General features: G+C 36.1%; 3 protein-coding genes across 4 annotated transcripts in view; 2 read left to right on the top strand and 1 right to left on the bottom strand.

The window, feature by feature from the left end:
* The window catches only part of LOC127845441 (ankyrin repeat domain-containing protein 27-like), a 339366-nt gene that overhangs the window by 112 nt on the left and 312615 nt on the right, over nucleotides 1-26639 (top strand). The gene's annotated exons all lie outside the window — the stretch shown is intronic.
* Nucleotides 1-26639, bottom strand: part of LOC127845917 (uncharacterized) — a 362958-nt gene that overhangs the window by 215821 nt on the left and 120498 nt on the right. The gene's annotated exons all lie outside the window — the stretch shown is intronic.
* Nucleotides 325-23642, top strand: LOC127845442 (uncharacterized). The gene is made up of 12 exons (XM_052376354.1): nucleotides 325-554; nucleotides 3302-3421; nucleotides 3619-3714; nucleotides 3972-4030; nucleotides 4559-4655; nucleotides 6109-6195; nucleotides 9615-9771; nucleotides 11958-12074; nucleotides 13360-13454; nucleotides 14187-14246; nucleotides 19051-19327; nucleotides 23584-23642. Exons 5-11 carry the CDS (start codon nucleotides 4599-4601, stop codon nucleotides 19189-19191), a joined length of 714 nt encoding a protein of 237 aa, XP_052232314.1. The 5' UTR covers nucleotides 325-554; nucleotides 3302-3421; nucleotides 3619-3714; nucleotides 3972-4030; nucleotides 4559-4598; the 3' UTR covers nucleotides 19192-19327; nucleotides 23584-23642.

The following is a 26639-nucleotide window of genomic DNA, read 5'->3' as shown; positions in this document are numbered from 1 at the left end:
ACATTTTTTTAAGATACAAATTTTGTAAGTTGAATGATTTTGAATAATTCTCCGGAGGATGAACAGTATTGAACTTTAATTAGCTATTTTTGAGAAAAAACTGCATATGCGGTCTTGCCTAACCTGTTAACATACAAAATTAATTTTACCATTTATTTTTACATCTTCTCACATTGACACTATATCCCCCGAAAAATTATTGTGGTCAAAAGAAAGAAATTTTTGCCTGGTTATTCTAAACTGGTTGACTGACCGTATTTGCTGTAAAACAATTCATGTTGATGTTCCAGAACAAAAAGAAAATGTAAAAGTCATACAAGAAGAACAGAAACATCTGTTGATTTTGTCAGGTTCCCAGTTTTATAGACCCCAGCAAACACTTCCCCGGAAAATGTTTACCTGTTATCCACACCTTTCAGAATGGGACATACGGTCATATTAACCAAATGACAATGTCACGTTATGATGAAGACTTGTATGACAATCCTTTCTACACAGCCCTCGAGAAGAACTATCATCTGCTTCTTGATCAGGCTTCAAGCAGTCACTTGATTGTACGTATAAGACCAGAAAGATAAATGTTGTGCTTATTACAGGCTTGGCAAAATTGGAAAAATCTGCTGGTCATACCAACAGGCATTTCAGAAAATGTGCCGGTCCGGAGAAAATTTAGCCGGACCATAAAAAACTACACAACTATTTACATTAACATAAACCCTTTATTTTAGGTCAACAAGCCACTGCCAGTGCTTTATCCTAATAAGATAACAGTTTTTAGGTGTTAATCAATTTGAAATATGTAACAGCAGTGCTTTCCAAAGGATTTTTTTCAGGCGTCCCGAGGCTTATAGTGGTGAGTTTGGGAGGGATATTCCCTCCTGATGTTGATTTTTTTTTTTAATTTAACGTGTCAATTGTAGTGGTGAGTTGATTAATCAGATCGTCGACGCGTCGTCGACGAAATACTGCTGGCGTGATGATGAGGATGACAATTTCGAGTCGACAAAAAGTTGATGAATTTTTTACCGTACCGATCAATCATTTATTTTTGGACTAGACCATTTCTGTTTACCCCTCAACTGAAACGAGCTTTTTTATTGGATAAAAAAACCTTTTAAACCAATCAGTGATCGTAATCCGGATGTGTACATGTATAGGCGATTCATTCAAGATATCAGTCAGCGAAGAATTTGTTCACTTTTCTAAAAAATCTAAGAAAAAATCTTAAGTTTGGAACAATTTTAGTGTCAAACTGATCGATTAAACCATGGTATGTTTACTCAAAAAATAAAACCATGCAAACATTTGATGTTACATGGTTTATTTGTTCAATTTTCCAAGTTCATATAGAAGAAATCCTGGATCATATATACCAGTGCTTTCCACAGGATTTTTGTCAGGCGCCCCGGGGCTGCTAGGGGTGGTTCGGGAGGGGTGTATATTATAACCTCATATATGTCTTAATTCATTTCTTACCTATAAAAATCTGCACTCATTATGTTGTGGTTATTTCTATTGTTACATTATCTCAAGAAACTTCTTAATAATGGTGAATACTAGTCATTTATATTTTTATTCAATTGAATTTTGATAATGTTATAAAACATTGTGATTTTATTTTTTTGTTATTTATTAAATTTAGTAGTCAATAAATTATTATCATAAGGTCCATATTTAAGTAGATATTTTCATATTCTTCTTAAAATAATCTTAAAAGTTGTTCTTTTAAAATAAAATTACTTTTTAAATATCTGTTATATTATTCACTCTGTACAAGATTTGTTGTTGTTATTGGGGTTTAACGCCGTTTTCAACACAGTAACATTGCAGACACAAGATTTTTCACTTATTCAAACACGAAGCAAGATTGTTTTTGCATTTATTCATTATTAAATCACAAAACACATTAAGAATAGTCATGATAAAGTTCTTTTTGATAAAATATAGCAATATTATGTTAATATCAACAAACAAATGGTTAAAATATTAAAAACTTTTTTTTTGTTAAAAATGCTGATTAATCAATTAATCACTGATTATGGCCTCCGATTAATCGACTCGGTTTTGGGGAACCGATTCTATCCACTAGTCAATTGACGTTCTGTGGTGTGTTATAACTCTAAGAAAAAAGCGTCAAAAGACGTCATTTGGTGCACTATGACTCTACAAGAAAAAAACTCTAGCTATAAATGTCATTTATAAAGACATTTTTGAATAATTGTTCTAAAACTTTCCCGCAAACATAGTAAAATCCCAACTCGAACGATTCCCCACTAAGTGACTTTTTTAATAGATTTGATGAAATATTGCCACTAAACATGTGTAAACTGCTTGATGTAGTGTGTGCTTGTTTATACAACGCTCAATACACCAACGCTTGCTATGCACATGACGCGACATTGTACATGCTGCATAATTTGCATAATAACAGGGCATCTAATTGGTCAAACTATATTTAACTGTCCAATGATATCCATGTAGGCATTATAACAAGGTAAACTAAAGTAAGAAGAAATATCGAAAATAAAATTGCGGTGAATGGACACTAACTTGTACAATGTAAAATGATAACATTTTTGGATGCCTATGACGAGTGCATGCTATAAAGATATCATAAGAACATTGTTTATATTTAATAAACAACCTTTTTAAAGCCATGCTTCATAAATAAATTCATATTTTAATGCCCTTATCTACTCAAAAAATATGTCAAAACTATCTAGATCTTTATTGTTAGAACGCAGTTTCCGATTTTGCGACTGAGTTTGAAGTAGGTGTTTTGTAACTAGTTTGATTTGCTTATTGTACGTAACAAACTTATTGCAAACATCAAAACAATGGGCGATTTCATTTTCATGAAGTAGTATGGGGTTTGCTCTTCAAATTTTCAACTTTGAAAAAAATATGATTTGTTTGCATTCATTTCACATTTTGCTGGTCGCCAGGATCGACATTCTTGTTAAACCTGCCGGACCAAATGGAAATCTGCCAGTAAGGACCGGCTTCCTGGCAATTTTGCCAAGCCTGTACTATTGATATTGTTGAATCCAGTAGCTCAGATGGGTATGGCTTAAATAAAGGCATTTCATGTGTTGTGGGTTTGATAAAAAGGCATATAAGATGATTTGTTTTTTTAATTATCTGAGTAATACTTATTTTGCAATTATTGTGTTTGCAATAATGATACTTAACTCAACTTTGCTTATTGCTACATGTAATTCTTGCTAAAAACTGAATTATTTACAATTAAATACCTGTATATATTCTGAACAAATCCAGACTTGTTTCTCTATTCTTTCAGAACTGTATGCCCAAGTATGAGCTGGTTAAAGATGCAAGCTTCACTAAAACAGACTTTGGTGACCACATTTTATTGCCAAGTACAGACCAAGATGACAGTTTCACTTCACTGACCAAGCATGTAAGATTATAGCAAAGTTAGAGCCCACTTGCTTGTTTCGCATCTTACTCAACTATCCTAACTGTTAAATTATTCGCCGTCTTTAATCTTTAAAGTGTGTTCTGAACAATAACCAATTTACCAATCAAAGACTCGAACATATTAGATAAATATCAATCAAAAATGAAATGAACGTTTTTTTCTGTTCTGTTCTGAAGGATTTAAAAGAAGAACAATGGCTGAAAATCTAACACCTTGCAGTGGATGCAATTACCCTTGTCAAATTGGGTGATTGAACCACAACCCCAAATCAAGTAAGTTGTAAAAGTTATTGGTCGTTTGGGAGGTGGCAATTTAGAGCAATTAGGTTGATTGATTCTGTTTAAAGTGATTTTAATAGCCGTTAGCGGTTTGGTCGAATCAGTGAGTGTAACCACCATTGAAATATAAGAGGAAAAATAAGAGACTGAAAAATGGTAGTTGACATATCAAGTTGGTCGTAATGACAAGGTGGTCGTTTACAGAGTGTTTATTGTTTTTGTTTTGTTGTCATTTTTCATTCACATTTCAGCATGTTCAGATTCTTCAAGACAGATCATTTTAGGCAAAAGATATAAAGATGCAAAAGAGGTAAGTACGCAGACACTCCTAGCCAATTTCACTACTTTCATATACATGTATCATTTTTTAGTACAGTCCACGCATTTTCCCCAATTTCCCTCGCTACTCCACGGACACGCCCAGGGAGGGAGATTAAGAACTTCCCGCGATACGCGGAGTTTGCATGATTGTTACCGCCGAGGTTAACGATTGGCAAATTGACACATTGTAGTTTGAAGAAGAGAGGGCTTATCTGCCTGATCTAATATGTAACATCATTATTATTTGTGGGACATTATTGTATTTGAATTTACCCTGTTTCACAATATTTGTTCCCAGGCAGAATTGTTTTTACCCTTTAAGATGTTTTTGAAATGTTTTACCTTGTAGCTTTGGGAATGTGGGACCAGTCATGCCCCTTTTTAACACTGGCATAGTTTTCAGGTATTTTCATTAACTGGTGATTTAATCTCTGGCTGAAGGGCCATCATGGACCTCTCGTTTTTGAGAAATATAATGGTAACAAGTCACTTCCTCTTGACTTGTATCTTTGTATAGGTAGCCATCTTGTTTGAAGAGACATTTTACAACAGCAAAGATGAGAGTTACCGTGTTCTGTGAGTGTCAGAGGTCTTCAACAGAGCTGTGGAAACAGGTATGGGAGACATTAATTTAGCCACGTTCTACAAAACTGGGCTTAATGCATGTGCGCAAAGTGTCATCACAGATTACCTTGTGTAGTCTTCACAGGCTAATCTGGGAAGACACTCTCTGCTTTAATGGAATTTTGTGTTTAAAGGAAGTCTCTTCTAAAATAAAAATCCAGTCTTGGAAGAAAGTGTTGTCCCTTATTAATCTGTGCAGACTACACAGGCCAATCTGGGATGACACATTTCACCCATGCATTTAGCCAGGACGTATTGGCCAGATCGTTACCCCTTAGGTTGATAAAAAGAATGACCGGTGCTTTATTTAACAGCATTTTTTTTATACTCGACTGAATGCCGGAACTGCGCCAATGTCATTCCGCGCATGCCCCACCAACCGTCGGGGTTTTTATGCCTCCGGTAAGAGGGCATATAGTGATCGGACTGTCCGTCTGTCCATCTTTCCGTCACACTTTGCGTTTTGGTTTCGAAAAATGCTCATAACTTCTATATCCCTTGAGATATAACCTTCATGTGTATATGGACAAGGCCTTTCCATGCGCACACAAATTTTGACCCCTGTGACCTTGACCTTGAACTTAGGGTCCACGTTTAGGTTTCGAAATCTGTGTTTAGGTTTCGAAAAATGCTAATAACTTCTATGTCCCTTGAGATATAACCTTCATGTTTGGCATTTCCAATGTCTAGAAATATTAAATCATTTGCAGTATACAGGGGTGGTCAAATCTTATGCATGTTTGAAAATGCTATTTGCAATTTGTTACTAACGCTTGATTGGTCATTGTAGGATTGGGAACTACTTAAATGTACCCTGGGTACTTTTAAGTATACTTAAATTTACCCCAGGTACTTTAAAGTATACTTCAATGTATCCCAGGTACGGAAAATATACTTAAACGTATCTGGGAATCCAAACGCTAAATTTGCTGTGTCGGCTAAAAGGAAATCAAATTAATTATCTTCATATTTATGTTAATAATCTGTAAAATTGCCTCTATATTATCGAAACTCCTACTTAAAAAATGTTTTGTTTAAAGAGCACTTTGTTAAGTATTCTGTATCGCGTTTAACGATTTTGAATTTAGGGCGAAATAAAACTTTGGTACTAAATTGGTATACTTTAAAGTACCAGGCACACATTTAAGTAGTACCCGAGCAGACAATGACCAATCAAGGGTTACTAACGCAATTTTAAATAGTGCATTTTCTTTTATGATATACTTGTCTATTCATGCTCTGGAACAATAAGAATATTTTATTATATTATCAATTATTTGTTCCCTGGAATGAAGAAGAGGATCATTAGTGTATACTGCATACTTTTAAAGAAACTTTCAAAGGGGAAAAGGCCTTTAATCCGCATATTTAAGTTGGAAAACCACTTGTTGTTATCACTTACCTATTAGTTTGGTAATTGTTAATTACTTAGTTGCTTTCCAGGCGATGCAAACAAATCTACTGCCCCTGACTATTCCAGACTGCCGACCAGTTATAACGAGTTCAATCAACTTCTGTGGGGTCAGCAAGGTACGCAAAAGAGATATGAGCCATGCTCTGTGAACATTGAGCTAAATGCATGTGCTTAAAGTGTCATTACAGATTAGCCTGTGCAGTTAGCACAGGCTAATCAGTTACTTCACTTTCTGCTCTTATGGTATTTTTCGTTTACAAAAAGTTTCTTAGCAAAAATCCAGTTTAGGCGGAAAGTGTTGCCCCTGATTTGCCTGTGTGGACTGCACAGGCTAATCTGGGACAACACTTTACGCTTATTCATTTAACCCCCTTTTCACAGAGCAAGGCTTATATAAGAAATAAAAGTGGAACATAATGTTGAATCTTTAAGTGGCCGATGTAATGTTGGATTTTCAAGTGATCTGGTTTTTGTTGGATTTTTAGCTCGACTATTATATATGAAATATATTTAGTGGAGCTATCCTACTCACCCCGGCATCGGCGTCTGCGTTAGCATTAGCGTCTCCGTGCAAATGTTTTAAGTTTTCGTACTACCCCAAATATTTTCTTTGTCCCTTGACATATTGCTTTCATATTTTGCATACTTGTTATCCAACATGACCCCAACCTATAAACAAGAGCAGACAACTCTATCAAGCATTTTGTCAACATTATGGCCCCTTTTCCAATTAGAATATGCAGCAAATGTTAAAGATTTCGCACCTCCCCATTTATTTTCATTGTCCCTTGACATTTTGCTTTCATATTTTGCATACTTGTTTACCAACATCACCTTAACCTATAAACAAGTTCAGACAACTCTATCAAGCATTTTGACATAATTATGGCCCCTTTTACACTTAGATAATTGAACATATTGCTTAAATTGCCATAACTTCTTTATTTATGATCACATTGTATTATTACTTTGACAAAACAACACTTACCTGAATACCATAATGGATTCCACCAAAACAATACCCCACGCCCATACCCAGAATCCCTTCCCCCCCAATCTCCCCCTCTAATTTTTTTTAAACATCATCTAATAAATTACCACACCCCACATTATACCCCCCCCCCTCTTAACCCTCCCCCAAATTTTTTTAACATCATCTTATAAATTACCACACCCCACATTAAACCCACCTCTCATCCCCCCTATCCCCCCCTTTTTTATTTTTGAAAGATCGTCTAATAAATTATTGAATATGAACAATTTTCCCATGATGGCTTGCGTTATACTGTCAAGCAATCGAATAGTCGAGCGCGCTGTCCATTGACAGCTCTTGTTTAATGACCTTGTCAAATACATTTACTAGACAATAATAATTATTATTTATTTTTGTTCTATATTTTCATAATCAAATTGCTAAATTGTGCTAATCGTATTGATGATGTTTTTTATGCCCCCTTTCGAAGAAAAGGGGTGCATATAGTGATCCGACTGTCCATCTGTCTGTCCGTCTGTCTGTCTGTCTTTCCATCACACACTTTGCATTTAGGTTTCGAAAAATGCTCATAACTTCTATGTCACTTGAGAAATAACCTGGTATGAATGTGTATACAGGGGTGTGATTTTTCCGCGGATTTCCGCGGATCAGGTTGTCCCGGATGTCACTTCTGAGATTTGCGTAAATTCGTTTTAAAAAATGTGGGGGAGAGGGGCTACCACCGATTCCGCGGACGTATTTCATAAGCGGCCCGAAATATCCTCGGCCCGCGAAATCTCTCCGCATTTTACACTGGTAGATTCTGCCTAAGCATTCTTAAAACCAGCCATATAATTGGCTGTCGTTTCCCAATCTTCCAATTAAAATCGTGTTCTTAAAATGCGCTCTGTGATTTGTTTGCAAATGGCGCCGTTGTGAAGAGAAAATTAAGATTATTGAAATAACAAATAGCAATCGAATAAAGGACTGACATCACCTAGTCTGATAGGAATAATGAAATGTGTTTGTCAAAAAAAAGACTACGCTTTAGATACAAGCAACACATATTTTGTTAAGAAATGTGCCCACTGAATTTGTGTTACGGAAACCAGTGTTTGCAAATTGGAGTTTAGTCTACTCGCGAAGTAAAACAATTTAGAGAGTATCGTTCGAACATGGAAATAGACAAACATGATTTGATTTTATATGTCTGTGGGTCTGTGTATAATCAGATTCATATGCATATTCTGCTTTATTATGTTTGTCACGCTGTTCAGTTAACTGAAATAGCTTTGAACTGAGTGCAGATGTGAAATGAAAGATATTGAAAGGTAAACAAATTAAATATATTAATTTAACTCAGTTAATACATCATTAACACCAGAAGAACACTCAAGTGTGTTTGTTCATATTTGGTCTATTAACTGCCATTCAATACATTGAAAAACTGCTGCTATTGATCACAATAAATACTTACTTAACTGTTTACTTTGCATCCTCAGTATGTTAAATGTGAAGTTTAACAGGTTTTTATAAAGAAATATTGTTATGAAGTTCAAAAGTTGTTTATTTTAATGTCTGTTTTCATGTTTGTCATTGCGTTATGCGCGCCATTGGCGTAGTCAAAATCAGTCAACAGAATTTTCCTCCCCTCTGACTTTGCCTCAATCACACCCCTGGTATATGAACAAGGCCGTTCCATACGCACACAAATTTTGACCCCTGTGACCTTGACCTTGAACTTAGGGTCCGCGTTTAGGTTTCGAAATCTGCGTTCAGGTTTCGAAAAATGCTCATTAAACTTCTATGTACCTTGAGATATAACCTTCATATTTGGTATGCATGTGTATATGGACAAGGCCTTTCCATAAGCACAAAATGTTTTACCCCTGTGACCTTGACCTTGAAGTTAGGGTTAGCGTTTAGGTTTTGAAATCTGCCTTTACGTTTTGAAAAATGCTCATAACTTCTATGTCCCTCGAGATATAACCCTCATATTTGGTATGCATGTGTATATGGACAAGGCCGTTCCATAATCACACAAATTTTGACCCCTTTGACCTTGACCTTGAACTTAGGGTCCGCATTTAGGTTTCGAAATCTGCGTTTAGGTTTCGAAAAATGCTCATAACTTCTATCAAGCGTTTATAGGGGGCATAAGTCCTCCTATGGTGACAGCTCTTGTTCATTCATCATTAGCAAATTGAAGTCATAGTTATGCCCAAATATCAATGTATGCCGTTTGTTAAATATAAAATTGAACTTAATTTATTAAGCATTTAGATTATTAACATTAAAAGTAATCGGTTGTTTTGATTGCACATTTTTACGCCCCGGATCGAAAGATCTGGGGTTGTTTTTCGATCTGGGGTATATTGTTTTTGACCTGTCAGTCTGTCTGTCATTCATTCATTCATCCATTGTGTGTGTCCCAAAACTTTAACCTTGGTTAAAGTTTTGCAATAACATCTCATGTTTTTAAATCCAATTTGTATTTACTCTTTAATAAGAGAATACAAAGATTTGTAGATTATAATAATAACTGTTCAATTTTAATTGCAGGCTCTGGAGACAAAATACACTGTCTTACGACAGAAGCTATTGGTTGATTGCTTGCGAATTAGGATGGGAACTGACCAATGGGAGGCCATGTCTCAAAACGACAAGCAGCAAAAAGTGATGATCCTGGATAATCAAGCTGTGGAACAAATCCAAAAAGGTGTGTCTAATTGTTGATTGTATGGGTTTTTAGGCGTCAGGTAGGGTGACATATAGCAGTTGAACTGTCCGTCAGTGTGTCAGTATGTGTGTCAGTCTGTCTGTCCGTTAGGGCTGTCACGATACGCCGTGAGCGTACCGCAGTATATATTGGTACGGCAACACTGTATCGCGGTACGTACCGCGATATTTTACAGAATATGTATCTGTGTAGAAAACAGCAGAATAACAAGTTTTACAAACTTTATTAAACTCAATAATCAGAAAACACTGGTATCATAGTATGACTAGAAACTGTAAAAGAAACTGTAATAAACTTAATAGAAGTAGTCATAGTCTTTTTCTAAAATGTCCGCCATGTTGTTTACAATAGCTGTGACTACGATCTGTGTAAATCGAAGGCTTCAAGGGCATGTTTAAAATGCGGAGTCAGCGGGCCCAGTATTGAAAATCCGTAGCGTTCTGACTCTTCCTCGACTTATTCATAATCTTAAGATAACATGATTCGGAAATGCCATGCTTTGAATGATCAATATACTTAAGAAAGAAACTAAGAAATAGAGTAAACATCTTTTGGATAATTATGAACTTATTTGCAAAGAAAATCTGTCCCAAATTCCAAAAAGGTACGGACCCATACATCGCCGTATTTTAAACGTGAAAGTTAAACATCTACCAGTGGAAGCGCTTGCTTGACCTGGATATGAACGGATTATTTATTTAGCCCATTTGAATCACTTCTACAGTTTTCAAAACGATATCTTTATCAAAATAATTATGTAATATATTTATATCTGTGCTAATATAATAATATTAACAAAACCGGTGCGGCAACGCCGTACCGCGGTGCGATTTTTTTCACGACATGCACCGCGATATACCGATATACCGGTGAATCGTGACAGCCCTACTGTTCGTCCAAAAACTTTTATGGCCATAACTTTTTATGTCCCCCACTATAGTAGTGGGGGACATATTGTTTTTGCCCTGTCTGTTGGTCTGTCTGTTTGCGCCAACTTTAACATTTTGCAATAACTTTTGCTATATTGAAGATAGCAACTTCATATTTGGCATGCATGTGTATCTCATGAAGCTGCACATTTTGAGTGGTGAAAGGTCAAGGTCATCCTTCAAGGTCAGAGGTCAAATATATGTGGCCCAAATCGCTTATTTTATAAATACTTTTGCAATATTGAAGATAGCAACTTGATATTTGGCATGCATGCGCATCTCATGGAGCTGCACATTTTGAGTGGTGAAAGATCAAGGTCAAGGTCGTCCTTCAAGGTCAGAGGTAAAATATATGTGGCCCAAATCGCTTATTTTATTAATTCTTTTGCAATATTGAAGATAGCAACTTGATATTTGGCATGCTTGTGTATCTCACGGAGCTGCACATTTTGAGTGGTGAAAGCTGATGGTCAAGGTCATCCTTCAAGGTCAAATGTCAAATATATGGCATCTGTCCGTCCGAAAACTTTAACATTGGCCATACCTTTTTCAACATTGAAGATAGCAATTTGATATTTGGCATGCATGTGTATCTCATGAAGCTACACATTTTGAGTGGTGGAAGTTCACAGTCAAGGTCATCCTTCAAGGTCAAAGGTCAAACAAAAAACAAAAATAATAGAAAAAAATTCAAAGCGGCGTTCTCATGAAGCTGCACATTTTTGAGTGCTGGATGTTCAAGGTCATGGTCTTACTTCAAGGTCAAAAAAAAAAAAATTCAAAGCGGCGTTCTCATGAAGCTGCACATTTTGAGTGGTGGAAGTTCAAGGTCAAGGTCATCCTTCAAGGTCAAAGGTAAATTTTATTTTTTTCAAAGCGGCGCAATAGGGGGCATTGTGTTTCTGACAAACACATCTCTTGTTGATGTTTACTTCAGCTTCTACTGTCTTTTGTATGAGAATTGTGGTTGTTAAATACTATTTTACCGTTCAAACTACTTGTGCTTTCTTTAGAATAGCTTTAAACATGTGCATCCGGGATGAAACCTTCAGGGAATTTTTTGTTTAAAGGTGGTCTCTTCGTATAAAATAATCCAGTGTTGGCAGCCTGTGTTGTCCCTGGTTAACCTGTGGGAAAGGCACGGGCTAATTTGGGAGGACACTACGCAAGTGCATTAAGCCCAGTTTTTGCAGAGCACCGATCTTATAGATGACTGGATGTCTTAAATCTTTTCAGGCAAGATAATGCCATCTCTCTTAGGGGAGGGGTTTCACCTGCAAGTGACTGTCACCCAAATGATGGGGTTGTGTAAGCATGTCTTCCAAAACACGGTCAAGGGTCAGCAAGTCATAGGTAAGTGCCCTTTTTAAATTCATTAAAATAATCTCAGTCTGTTGTGAATTGAAGCCTGTTTATAGTTGTTTATCATGTATGTTTTTATGCCCCCGAAGGAGGGCATATAGTGATCGGATCGTCCGTCCGTCTGTCCTTCCTTCACACTTTGCATTTAGGTTTCGCATTTAGGTTTCGAAAAATGCTCATAACTTCTATGTCCTTTCACATAGCAACTTGATATTCGGCATGCATGGGTATCTCATAGAGCTGCACATTTTGAGTGGTGAAAGGTAAAGGTCAAGGTAATTCTTCAAGGTCAAGGTAAAAAAACGTGTATCAAACTGAAAGCGGCGCAGTAGTGGGCATTGTGTTTGTGACAAACACATCTCTTGTTGTAATTATGTCGATTCTGTTTAACTATTATCATATGTGTTTTCTAACAATTATTCAATATAAGATCATCATATTCATGCTGAAAATGCAATTAAATATGTACGATGTAATGTTTACCAAAAAACATCATATATGGGAACATTAATTTTAACCTTGAGGGGGCAGTCATAACTATTTTACAAACAACAATTTGTTTCAGTAATAGAACTTTCAATGTGAAATATGTCATCAAAATGACTCAACCCATTATTTAAAGTAAAATTTCAAAGTTTTTGTTATGCCCCCCGATCGAAAGATCGAGGGCATATTGTTTTTAGCCTGTCTGTCCGTCTAACATTCATTCATTCATTCATTGTGTGTGTCCCAAAACGTTAACCTTGGTTAAAGTTTTACAATAACTTTTGCATTATTGAAGATAGCAACTTGATATTTGGCATGCATGTGTATCTCCTCGAGCTGCATTTTTTGATTGGTGAAAGGTCAAGGTCATAGGTCAAATATATGGCTTCAATGCGGCGCAATAGGGGACATTGTGTTTCTGACAAACACATCTCTTGGTAGTATTGAATAGCATTTTTCAGGACTTCATCAATGCATGTAGTGCAGAGATCATTGCGCTGGCGTAAATGCAAATGAGGCATACTTTTCTCAACAGTAAATACAACAATGAAAGACAGAGAAATTTTCCTTATTTTTTTTTAAATCAAGATTTAAACTGGGAGTTCACAGGTTTGATTCCCACTGTGGGGGCTTCTTTAGATCTCCACAAAAAAGAAACCACGTTATAGTTATTTACAAGAAAGGAATGTACTCGAAAGCGTTTAAATAAACCTTAGGTTGTTAAAACGATAAAGCTAAATTAAATAGTTCGCAGAAAGTTACGATTACTTTAAAGAGCTCTGTTTGACAGGAAGTGCCAAAACCAAGGAGAATCTTGACCAGTTGTTGCTGACATTCTGCATAGACTATCAGAAGTTCTCGGGATCTGTCACTCCTGCACTTGTGGTACAGGATCGATTGATCCAATTTGTAGCGGCCAGTTTTAGATTGTTTTTGGATCAAGTTATTTATTTGACTTTATTGTTATCATTTTAATGTATTGGTCTTCTTTTAGTTGACATATGTGTTAGTAAACAAATTAAAAAATCAAGTAACATTCTATTGGTTTGGAAGGGTTTGAGAAAGCGTAGTGAAGCCAACCCTTGAATAGAGTCCGTTTGATGTAGCTTTCTGCTTAACTTTTAAAACACTTAAAACAGTTACTTTACAAAAACAGAAACTATATTATCAATAGTGAAAAAGTGTCGCTTTTGTCAGTGAAACTATTAAATAACTTTAGGGGATAGATTTTGAAGCTGTTTGAAAACAAATACAATCGGGTATAAACAGCTTTCCTCCTTACCTTTTGGGGAATGGCACGAGATCTGGTCCAATTTGGGAAATTAGCCCTGTTTATTAGATAATATGGATTAAAAAAAGGTTCAAATACATGTATCAGATATGGGAATGGTACTGTTTACTGGTACCATATTAATAGAGAGGGAAATCGCTGGATTCATATTTTTAAGCTATTTCCAAATATGAATAGATGAAGTTCCAATGTTCTAAGGAAATTCACTATCAAAACACATAAAACAGATAGGTGTTTTGAAGGATTGAATATTATGGTCATCATTCAATAAATTAGACTTCTCAAGTTCATTGATCATAAAACGCTGGTTTTTTCTTCTACTTCAGGATTTGATGTCTGGTCAGGTGACGAGAGCCATGCAGTTAGTCCTGAAGGACAGTCTGGTGGTAATTATTTATGTCTACAATACAGGAACAACAAGTTACTGAACTTTTTTCTTAGTTGCCGGAACCATTTTATATGAATTGAATTTTCCAGATGTTTTATTTTGTTTCATTTTTTTTCTGTTTATGCCCCCATTTCGAAGAAAAGGGGGTATTTAGTTTTTGCACTGTCCGTCGGTCGGTCGGTCAGTCGGTCAGTCACACTTCGTGTCCGCTCTCTAATTCAAATAGTTTTCATCCGATCTTTACCAAACTTGGTCAGAAGTTGTATCCAGACAATATCTAGGTCAAGGTCGAATATGGGTCATGCCGGGTCAAAAACTAGGTCACGGGGTCGCTTAGTGCATTTCAAGGATTTAGCATGGTGTCCGCTCTCTAATTGAAGTAGTTTTCATCTGATCTTTACTAAACATGGTAACAAGTTGTCTTAAGACAATATCTAGGTCAAGTTCGAATATGGGTCATGCCGGGTCTAAATTATGTCACGGGGTCACTTAGTGCATTTCAAGGATTAAGCATGTTGTCCGCTCTCTAGTTTATATGACTTTCTGATTTATTTTGATATTCTAAGACATTTTAATGCCCTCAAAGGAGGGCATATAGTGATCGGACTGTCCGTTTGTCTGTCTGTCTGTCTGACCGTCACACTTTGCGTTTAGATTTCGAAAAATGCTCATAACTTCTTTGTCGCTTCAGATGCAATTTCAAATTTGACATGCATGTGTATATGGACAAGGCCTTTTCATACGCACACAAATTTTTACCCCTGTGACCTTGACCTTGAACTTAGGGTCCGCGTTTAGGTTCGAAATCTGCGTTTAGGATTTGAAAAAAGCTAATAACTTCTACCAAGCGTTTACACAGTTATACTTTTATGTAGTGACAAAGTTACAGTTGGGGGCATCCGTGTCCTGTGGACACATTTCTTGTTGTTAATACGACTATAGCATCATCTTTAAAACAGCAAGCTGCGTCTTATTTTGTTTTAGAATGCCCAGATCAGTGAGACTATTGTGAATATCAAGACCTGCATACAGATTTAAACTTTTCTTTTTTTATAACTCAATTAAGGTTTGGTTAAGTTCTGAAACATAGCATCTTCATCTGCTACTTTTTGTTTCACAAAACGTAGTGAAAACAATTTTCCTTTTTATCAGAACGTTAATTAAATGTTAATTTAAAAGCATGTGATTTAGAAGATCTGACACTTGTTCCTATGTCATATTAAACTTATCCAGGAAATGTGTTAGTAAGCTTGCAAATGGTTGGCTTTTTAACAAATGTCCTGATCTTGTATAATAAAATGTGGTATGGAGTGACAATGGGAATTAGCCGTTCTTGATGTCTTTTAGCTCACCTGCGCATGCAGTGTTCATGGTGAGCTTTTTTAATTAATTGAAATTATTTTTATGCCCCAAAGAATGGCATACAGTCATCGGATTGTCCGTCTGTCTGTCTTTCCGTCACACTTTGCTTTTAGGTTTTGCGTTTATGTTTCGAAAAATGCTCATAACTTCTATGTCGCTTCAGATAGCAACTTGATATTTAGCATGCATGTGTTTCACATGGAGATGCACATTTGGTTAAAGGTCAAGGTCATCCTTCAAGGTCAAATGTCAAATATATGGCGTCTGTCCGTCCGAAAACTTTAACATTGGCCTTTACTTTTTCAATATTGAAGATAGCAACTTGATATTTGGCATGCATGTGCAACTCACAGAGCTGCACAGTTTGAGTGGTAAAAGGTGAAGGTGAAGGTCATCCTTCAAGGTCAAATGTCTAATATATTGCGTCTGTCCGTCCGTCCAAAAACTTTAACATTGGCCATAACTTTTTCACCAGTGCTCCAGATAACATGCGTAAAGGCGTTAAAACGAACTAAATTTCTTAAATAATGATTTAGATTTAAAATCTTTGCGTTAAGTTACGCATTGAAAAAATAAAAGACGCATTCAAAATTTTCGAACGAGCGTAAAACTTCCAGTAGCAAATTATATACGGTAAACATTTCATCCCGGTTCTGACTCGTCTAGGCGCTCAATTAAAACTACAACTTTAAGACAACGTCACTCAAGCGTTTGCTGTGAGGAAGAGCCACACCTAAGAACGGTCGAAAGGCCAAACGGTTTCGATTCTGTTCTCCTAGTATTGCAGACGAGTCATTACTGTTTATTTGTCTTTTTAATTACCCTTATCGTAATTTTTAGCTCATCTATTTTTTGAAAAAAAATTATGAGCTATTGTCATCACCTTGGCGTCGGCGTTGGCGTTGGCGTTGGCGTTGGCGTTGGCGTTGGCGTCGGCGTCCGGTTAAGTTTTGCGTTTAGGTCCACTTTTCTCAGAAAGTATCAATGCTATTGCATTCAAACTTGGTACACTTACTTACTATCATGAGGGGACTGGGCAGGCAAAGTTAGATAACTCTGGCGTGCATTTTGACAGAATTATGTGCCCTTTTTATACTTAAAAAATTGAAAATTTTGGTTAAGTTTTGCGTTTAGTTCCACTTTTCTCAGTGAGTATCAATGCTATTGCATTCAAACTTGGTACACTTACTTACTATCATGAGGGGACTGGGCAGGCAAAGTTAGATAACTCTGGCATGCATTTTGACAGAATTATGTGCCCTTTTTATACTTAGAAAATTGACAATTTTGGTTAAGTTTTGTGTTTAGGTCCATTTTATTCCTTAAGCATCAAAGCTATTGCTTTCATACTTGCAACACTTACTAACTATCATAAGGGGACTGTGTAGACAAAGTAATGTAACTCTGACTGGCATTTTAACAGAATTATGTGCCCTTTTTATACTTAGAAAATTGAAAATTTCATTAAGTTTTGTGTTTAGGTCCACTTTATTCCTACAGTATCAAAGCTATTGCTTTCATACTTGCAAGATTTATGAACTATCATAAGGGGACGGTGCAGGCAAAGTTGTGTAACTCTGACTGGCATTTGGACGGAATTATGGGCCCTTTATACTTAGAAAATTGAAAAATTGGTTAAGATTTATGTTTTGGTCCACTTTACCCCTAAAGTATCATAGATATTGCTTTCATACTTGGAACACTCACAAACTATCATAAGGGTACAGTAAAAGGACAAGTTGCATAACTCTGGTTGTCATTGTTACGGAATTATGGCCCTTTTTTGACTTAGTAACTTTTAATATATGGTTAAATTTTGTGTTTCGATCCACTCGAAGTATCAAGGCTATTGCTTTCAAACTTCAAATACTTACATGCTATCATGAGGTTACTGTACCTGGCAACTTAAATTTTACTTTGACCTTTGAATGACCTTGACTCTCAAGGTCAAATTATTAAATTTTGCTAAAATTGCCATAACTTCTTTATTTATGATTAGATTTGATTGATACTTTGATGAAACTACTCTTACCTGACATACCACAATAGACTTCACCCAAACCATCCCCCGTGCCCTCCCCCCCCCTCCCCCCTCCCCCCCCCCCTAATTTTTTTTTTTTTTTTTTTTTTTTTTTTAAGATCATCTCACAAATGACCACCACACCCTCACACTATACCCCCACCCCACCCCCCCCACCCCACCCCCCCCCCCAATTTTTTTTTTTTTATTTTTTTTTTTTTTTTTTTTTTTAAGATCATCTCACAAATTATCACCACACCCTCACACTATACCCCCCCCCCCATTTTTTTTTTAAACGGTTATGTTTGAAATACCGTCCAACCATCGCACCCAAACCCCCCCCCCCCCGATTTTTTTTTTTTTTTTTTTTTTTTTTTCGCTTTTTTGGAAGATAATGTAATAAATGTCCACAACCCCACACTATACACCCCTCTTCACTCCACTCCTCCCTCCTTTGTGATTGAAAATGAGAGTGCCTTCACCTTGAAAAATAAAATAAAATAGATGAGCGGTCTGCACCCGCAAGGCGGTGCTCTTGTTATACACAAGTCATATACTGTATACCTATTCAAAATGTCATTAAAATTTAATATTAAATATAGTTTTTGATATGACTTTAACGGCAACCAAAAGGCCGTTATGACCTAAGCCGAAGTGTCAGTGACCGTTTTACATAAAAAATCAAAATGGCCGACCGAAGCGTGGAAGGCAAAAAAGCCATTTCAGTGTCAAAAGTCCACACTGCATGCATTTATTCAATTAGATTCAAATACCATAAGCATGGTTTCGTCAATAATTGATGAATTTATAAGCTCTTGCGTAAATGACTCAATGTGTTGATGTGTCAAAAACAATGAATAAACAATTATTTTGTAATATATTGTTAAGAATTAATTTTATAATTAGAGGTAAAATAAGAATTAAGTTTTAAAATAGGGAGTAAATAAGAATAGACCAAAATTTTATCTGGAGCTCTGTTTTTCACTATTGAAGATAGCAACTTGATATTTGGCATGCATGTGTATCTCATGGAGCTGAACATTTTGAGTGGTGGAAGTTCAAGGTCAAGGTCATCCTTCAAGGTCAAAGGTAAAAAAAAATAATTCAAAGCGGGGTTCTCATAAAGCTGCACATTGTGAGTGGTGGAAGTTCAAGGTCAAGGTCATCCTTCAAGGTCAATGGTAAAAAAATATTAATTCAAAGCGGTGTTCTCATGGAGCTGCACATATTGAGTGGTGGAAGGTCAAGGTCATCCATCAAGGTCAAAGGTCAACAATTTTTTTTTTCTAAGCGGCGCAATTAGGGGCATTGTGTTTCTGACGAACACATCTCTTGTTTATTCTATGTTTAGTTATGCTCCCTCACTTAACTTATAAGTTCTATAAAACAATTAATTATGAATTTCCTTTTAAATTTGTAGAACTACCTAGTGAACGTGGTCCACAAGCACCTGTTTGCTACCATCACCAACTGCATGAAGAGCAATGACTCAAATCTGAACAAGAAGAACCCTAACTTGGTGGACACGCGTCTAGAACACCTGCATGTACGCCCAGAGTAAGAGGAGAATTTGCCTGGCTCGCAGAAAGAGCTGTCCAAGCTGAACGACTTCAGTACGCCTCTCGAGCATCTACAGTGCCTCAAACATGTTGTGACGTTTCGTACAAGGCTTGTGGAAGCTGCAAAAAGTGACGACAGTAAGAGAGATGGAGAATATTTATTGGATTTGGTGGAATATCGATTTTAATTCATAAGTGAAACTTGCAGCCACAAGGGAAAAAATACTTTTCTATGATCAAAAGTCAATTTAAATTGATATACCATGAAATCCAACACATTTTCTTTTTAATTAATGCTTTGAAGTGATTATTTTTGTTTTTTTGCAATTCCGGACAATCTATTTCCTTGTTTGGCGCCCCGATTACATTACATGTTAGCTAGAGGGTAGTTGATCCGTATGTTGTTATACACATTCAACTGAGAGTAGCCGCCCTTGGTAAAATTTTGGGTCACAATGGGCAACCAAACATATCTAAAAAGTATTTCCAGTAAAGCAATTAAAATTATCGATAATTTTCACTGTTTGAAACAGTGACTTATCAGTTTTAATTCACTGATATATCTCTATAACCCAACAGAAAGCATATAATAAATTTTAACATTGCCAGCTTTAGCAAAAATTAAGGAGCAAACTTATCACTATTTATGGTCTTTACAAGTGTCTGTTGATTGTGTATACTATACGAGACTATAAGGAAAACCGCTTATTGATATTTTAAATAAATCCACTGGACATTGAAAATGTGCATAAAACATATAAGAAAAAAAAGTGTTATGTTTTGTAATGACTGCCTAAAATTCATTCCCTTTTCAAACTTTAATGGAGGTGATCTTTATTTTTCTTGAGACATGTATACATATATTAGTTGGAGATTTTTGAGTTCCCTATTCACTTTATCAATTTTACAACTGTTTTACGGCTGTGGTAGTTTGCTTTCAAAATTCTGGAAACATAAGATTTTCCTTGAATACAGAAGTCTTTATAGAAATTGTATTTTGGAATACCCATGGTTTGTTTTTTTTTTTATTGTTTTTTTACCGGTTTACACAAGTTATTCTAAATTTACTGTTTATTCTACAAAAGTTTTTTGTTTAATATTTATCAACATTGAAAATATTCTGGTAATATGTTTGAATACATTGTGTACATAGTGGTTCTTATCACTCTTATGTTTAATGATGGCGACAGATGACCTTTTATCCCATTTTCACCGCGACATTGACGGTATAACACGTTGTGGAATATACTTGCTTGTATTCAACACTGTGGAATATACCTGTCGCGTGCACGGACTACTTTTTAAATGACGTCATGCGATATGCGCTAAAATTAGGTCGATATTGTTTGGTTCATTGATCGAATTTTAAGGTCACCCATGAAAAGAAAATGTGCATATTTTGCAGAAAAAAATATATATGACTTATTCACCAAAAGAAATGTTGAAATAAAATATAAAATTACACGATTTTTGTTTTGTTATTTTTTTATTTATATTTACTTTACCACTGAATGATTTTTCATAAGAAACAAAGTCGACAAAACTTGAGCTTCAAAATTATACGACCTTCAACCTTTAAATCTAGTCCTATGACATTATTTAGTGTAATGTGCATTGTTTATAACCAAAGCATATACTTTTGACATTTAACTTAAATATTAAGAATGTACAACAAGCCATACACATATCGCACAGTTCATGAATAATCTGCTATGTTTGCTTTCCTATTTAATTCACGTTAGGCATAGAGCTGTGTAAAGTATAAGATGGTAAAAATAGCACCACACTGGAATTGGGAACGTCCCATTTGTACACGGGTATTTTCTACTCATTCATCTGTTGTGTACTTGAATGTTTTCCATTCTTTGTGTATTTATATATTAGATTATTTTTTCGTACAATAAGGGCATTTACCTTAGATAAATAAAACAGTGTGCAAGTTTAAACATAATTATGTTTATATGCAGAAATCTGCAAATGCAACCGAGTTTACCAACGGCTATTATTAGATAAACTGCTCCGGTTCATTTGAACAGCAGTAATGTAGAGTACATGACGTAGCGTGTGACGAAGAAGAAAGTTTATCGCGTTCATAAACTCATTTGAATAAAGTGATAGAATGGCATAAGGGTCTTTGCTAAAAAAATTATTAATGACCCTAGATGCAAAATCGTCAATTATTGAGTTAAATGGATTATTAGATGGATTTTAAAGGATAACTAAAGGTAAGATACTAGTTCTTACGTGTTTTGATTTTTGTTTGTACTTTTGTCGTTCCCTGTTCTCGGGGAAATGATTTTAACATGGGCGCCATTGATGCATCGGATCACACACGGCATACCCATAACATTATATAAAAAACACGTTCTGCGCGTCCTTAAATTCATCGTCCGAAGTCGGAAAACGTATTGCCCTGTTTATTTTGTCAAATAAAGTGTCAGTCGCTGCAATTGTCTGTTTACTCGTCAAAATTGTCAAGGTCTTCGATAGCTAAAGAAACTTCAGCGTACAGTTTATTTAGTATTGACAGACCTGTACAAAGTCGCGCCAGTCAAAAATCATAAAAAGCGACATTTATAGTTATGGTAGCCAGAACTAGGTCGTCGATGGTGTACATGTATGTTGACATCGACAGCATTTTGTCAGGAGCAATCGCCGCCATATTGGATTTTGATCATTTTCTTTCGAAAATAAAATAAGTTATAGTAAAGTAAAATCTTTTTTTCGCGGTCGTAATGTGTTAAAATTCGCATACTGCGTAAAATTGAATGTAGGCATATGGTGATATTTTTACTTGTTTTACAGTTTGTGTGTGAATTTTTTAAAGACTATTTTGCGTACCAGAACAAATACATGTATATCACTACGCATGGTTACATTTGTTAGATTTTAAGCGCTTTTATGACTGAATTAAAATTATTGTTAAGGTTATTAGATCTATTTATGTTAAATGTCACGTTGAAAAAATCAAATGGGATAAATAGAATACTAGGATTAGCGTTGAATACAGAGAAGTTTATGTTGCTCGGCTCGAACACCGAAAGCGCTCGCCAAGGCTCGCGCTTCCGGCGTTCTAAGCCTCGCAACATAAACTTCTCTGTATTCAACGCTAACCTAGTATTCTCTATCTTCCTGTTAATCTACCTAATAATACACTCTCCTATTCAAAACTGGTTAGTACCAATATAAGTGAAGTGTGTTATTAGCTCGGCTGTTTTCGGAGAAAACCCGAGGTATTGTCATAGTCAGCTCGTGTGCCGTCAGGCGTCCGCTGTCCGCGTCGTGCTAAAAACTTACCTTTGCCTCTAAAATCAAAGTGCTTCCACCTACAACTTTGAAACTTCATATGATGATGCACCTTGATGAGTTCTACATGCCACACCCAGTGTTGGTTCACTAGGTTAAAGGCCAACGTCACTGTGACCTCTCAAAAAATTCTTACAAGCTTTAATTAATTCAAAACTGCACCCGCAGCCGAGCTTTGGCACCCGTTATGCAGTGCTCTTGTTCTGTATTGTACTTTCAATGATTATTGTACGTTCAATTAATACATCAAACATGTTATTTAAATATATTTATGTGAAATGCAACAATTTCTTTAGATTATTTATGAAATTTACATGTGTATCTCAAAATTAGATGTGAACGAATCACATACCAGGAATCCTTATATGGCTTTCACAAATTTAACTGCAACCATCTCGAGTTGTGGAGGGCAAATTTAAATATTGCTCAGATTTGTGGACCGTTAAATGGGCTCAATTATTAAGTTAATAATGTGAGTTTGAGGTGATCATTTACTATTTAATTTATCATCAACATCATCATTATTAAACATTGTCATAATTATCAACATCATCATCAATGTATATTAAATGGAATGCATGATTATGTTGACAGGTTTGCAAATTTGACGTACATGAAGCATTTTATTTTTACAAAGTTCGCAGAATCAGATGAATTTAGTTGAGTGTTGTCAAAAATTTCAATCATAAAATAAATCTGTTTTTTTATATATTGTTTTATATCTATGTCTACCGTCAGTCATCGACATTCACTATGTAAACACAATGAAAGCCTTTTTCATTGCTCGAAATTCAGGTTCGCAGAATCAGATGAAGTTAGTTGAGTGTTGTCAGGCAAATTAATTGGTGAGAACATTTATCTCAATAATATCTTCTGAAACATTCCATGAAAGCGGAAAGTATTGTTCTTGATTAGCCTGTGTAGACTTCACAGGCTAATATGGGATTACCATTTGCACTAATAAAGCCCGGTATTCACAGAGTGTGTCTCTTGTGTTAAACAAATCTTATTTTCTTGTCAGCTTTCCATTTGGCTGCACTATATGTCCAGGTGACTCTTGTGTTAAACAAATCTCTTTTTCTTTCCAGCTCTCCATTTGGCCGCGCTATATGTCCAGGTGACTCTTGTGTTAAACAAATCTCTTTTTCTTGTCAGCTCTTCATTTGGCCGCACTATATGTCCAGGCAGGACTAATAGATATTTTATCCAAGAACGGTTGCCTTGCCGATGCCTCCGATGTCCTGGGTCGCACTCCACTGCATATGGCGGCATTGAAGGGACTTCAAAACATCATTGTGAGTAAAATGTGTATGTTTTATCCACGTTCTAGGCAAACCAGACTTAATGCAAGTGCGTCAAATGTCATCTAAGATTGACCTGTGCAGTCTGCACAGGCTAATCTGGGACAACACTTACCACTGGTCTGCACAGGCTAATCTGGGACAACACTTACCACAGGTCTGCACAGGCTAATCTGGGACAACACTTACCACAGGTCTGCACAGGCTAATCTGGGACAACACTTACAACAGGTCTGCACAGGCTAATCTGGGACAACACTCACCACAGGTCTGCACAGGCTAATCTGGGACAACACTTACCACAGGTCTGTACAGGCTAATCTGGGACAACACATACCACAGGTCTGCACAGGCTAATCTGGGACATCACTTTCCACAGGTCTGCACAGGCTAATCTGGGACAACACTTACCACAGGTCTGCACAGGCTAATCTGGTACAACACTTACCTCAGGTCTGCACAGGCTAATCTGGGACAACACTTACCACAGGTCTGCACAGGCTAATCTGGGACAACACTTACCATAGGTCTGCACAGGCTAATCTGGGACAACACTTACCACATAGACTAGAGTTTCGTTCAGGGGAGCCTTCCTTTTTTAAGAAAAATCAATAAAAGCGGAAAGTGTCGTCCCTGATTATCTGATGCAGACTGCACCTGTTTCGTCCCTGATTATCTGATGCAAACTGCACCGATTAATCTGGGAAGATATTATGCACATGTATTAAGCCAAGTTTTCCTCGATGTAGACTTGTTTTATACTTTATGAGGTTTAATTCAAAAGCCTTTATTGTGTATGGGCCTACCTAACTAACTTACGAGAATCACAAAATTGGTCTAAGTTTGATTTGCAAATTCCAGCATTTTTTTTACTGACAGACTTAATAAAGATAAAGCATTATATTACAGTTTTATAATTGTGTAGTCCAGCTGTAATTGTTAAATATATTTGAAAAAAATAAGGCAACAAATTGAAAGTGTTTGTTTACACAATTTAAAATTCTTGTCAAATTATGGTCAATTTTTGAACTTAAATCAGGTAGAAATTTCATGAAGTGTGTTTATTTTTAGAAATGTAAATGTTAAAGCATAACAGGGTTTTGTTTAATTCTGAAGCTGTTGCCAATCTTAGGCTAAACCCTCTCAGATTATTTGTATTCATATAATTTTCATCCAGGTTTCCATGAAACCTACCCCTAAAATGTATTTGCCCATCAATGGAAATGTGCCAAAGTTATCCCTGGGGAGCGTATAGTCGCTGCTTTGTCCTTGTGTCCGTGTGTCGTCCGTCAGTGCACAATTTGTGGTCGGGCTATTTCTCAGCAATTAATGACCGTTATTCAATTAAACTTTATAGGAAGCTTCACTTCCAAGAGGAGATGTGCATATTATCAGCTGGTTCGGGTCGGATCATTTTTCACAGAGTTATGGCCCTTACAATTTTCCATTAACTGTACATATAGTGAATTTCTTGTCCAGGCTATTTCTCCGCAACAAGATGACCGGAATTCAATGAAACTTTATAGGAAGCTTCACTACCAACAGGAAAAGTGCATATTATCAGCCGGTTATGGTCAGATGATTTTTCACAGAGTTATGGCCCTTTGAATTTTCTTTAAACTGTACATATAGTGCAATTCTTGTCCGGGCTATTTCACCCCAACTACTGACTAGAATTCAATGAAGCTTTATGGGAAGCTTAACTACCTTGAGGAAATGCGCATGTTATTTGTGGGTTCTGGTTATATGATTTATTTAGAGAGTTATGGCCCTTTGACATTTTTAAGTTGCTAAACCATCCATCGTATTATTTTGTCCAAAGTTATGCCCCTCAAGAGGTTTCCTTTTATCTGAATATAAAGTGCAATATTGTGACAAAAATAACCTTTGGGGAGCATCACCTGTCTGCGACGGTTTCTTGTTTCAACATTATTGAAGACTAGAGCCTCTTCCTCAGAGCCTTACTAAAACTATGAAAGCATGATTTGGGCGATGATCTGTGATTAAGGGGTTTAATGCATGTGCGTAAAGTGTCGTCCCAGATTAGCCTGTGCAGTGCGCACAGTCTAATCAGGGATGACACTTTCCGCTTAAACTAGACTTTTGCTAAGAAGAGACTTTCTTTACAAAGACATATCATACATATTTATGACTACAAATGCGTTAAAATACGTATCTTAGTGGTAAAGGGTTAGATAGGCTTCACACTTAGTGGTTAAGGGTTAGAAAGGCTTCACACCTGTGAAGGCATCTCTTGTACTTATAACTCTTTTGTATTTTTAGTTACTCTTGGTTCATTTTGGGGGTTCAGTGCGAGCCATAGACAATGAAGGCAACATTCCACTGCATTTATGTGCCTAAAATGGACATGAGAAAAAAAAAAAAAGTAAATAAAGACATTTAACAAATAATGTTCAATATGTCGAAATACCTAATGATGCATAGTTCTGTAATGTAGCAGTTATTCAGGGTTATAAACTAACATATTGTTCATAGCTAAATTCATCAATACTTTTTGTACTGATATCTTAATGTTAAGTATTTTATATGTCATGCAAGTTGTTTCAATAATTATTTAAAATATAAAAATCAAGCAATACTAATTTCCCAATTGAAAGTAAATTGATTCTAAAATGCCCAATTTCACGGGTCATATACCCAAAATGCTGAGGACAAGCCCCATATAAGATGTGATATTTAGATTAGTATTAACAATAAGCAAACACTCTTGTCTGACTCTGACTTACACTCTTGGGTAAATGGGGCGTAATGCATGTGTATGAAGTGTCGTAGATTAGCCTGTGCAATCTGCACGGGCTAATCAGGGACTACGTTGTCCCGTT

Source organism: Dreissena polymorpha, chromosome 9 (genome assembly GCF_020536995.1).
Source record: "Dreissena polymorpha isolate Duluth1 chromosome 9, UMN_Dpol_1.0, whole genome shotgun sequence".
Taxonomy (NCBI): domain Eukaryota; kingdom Metazoa; phylum Mollusca; class Bivalvia; order Myida; family Dreissenidae; genus Dreissena; species Dreissena polymorpha.
The sequence above is the reverse complement of the archived record's forward strand: the minus strand, read 5'-3'. Positions and strand labels throughout refer to the sequence as shown.

Bases quoted from the DNA above. Each gene is read 5' to 3' on its own strand.
- LOC127845442 (XM_052376354.1), top strand. From the start codon at position 4,599: ATGAGAGTTACCGTGTTCTGTGAGTGTCAGAGGTCTTCAACAGAGCTG. The intron at 6,196-9,614 runs GTACGCAAAAGA...TTTTAATTGCAG, and splicing joins ACTTCTGTGGGGTCAGCAAG to GCTCTGGAGACAAAATACAC. The intron at 13,455-14,186 runs GTACAGGATCGA...CTTCTACTTCAG, and splicing joins CTGTCACTCCTGCACTTGTG to GATTTGATGTCTGGTCAGGT.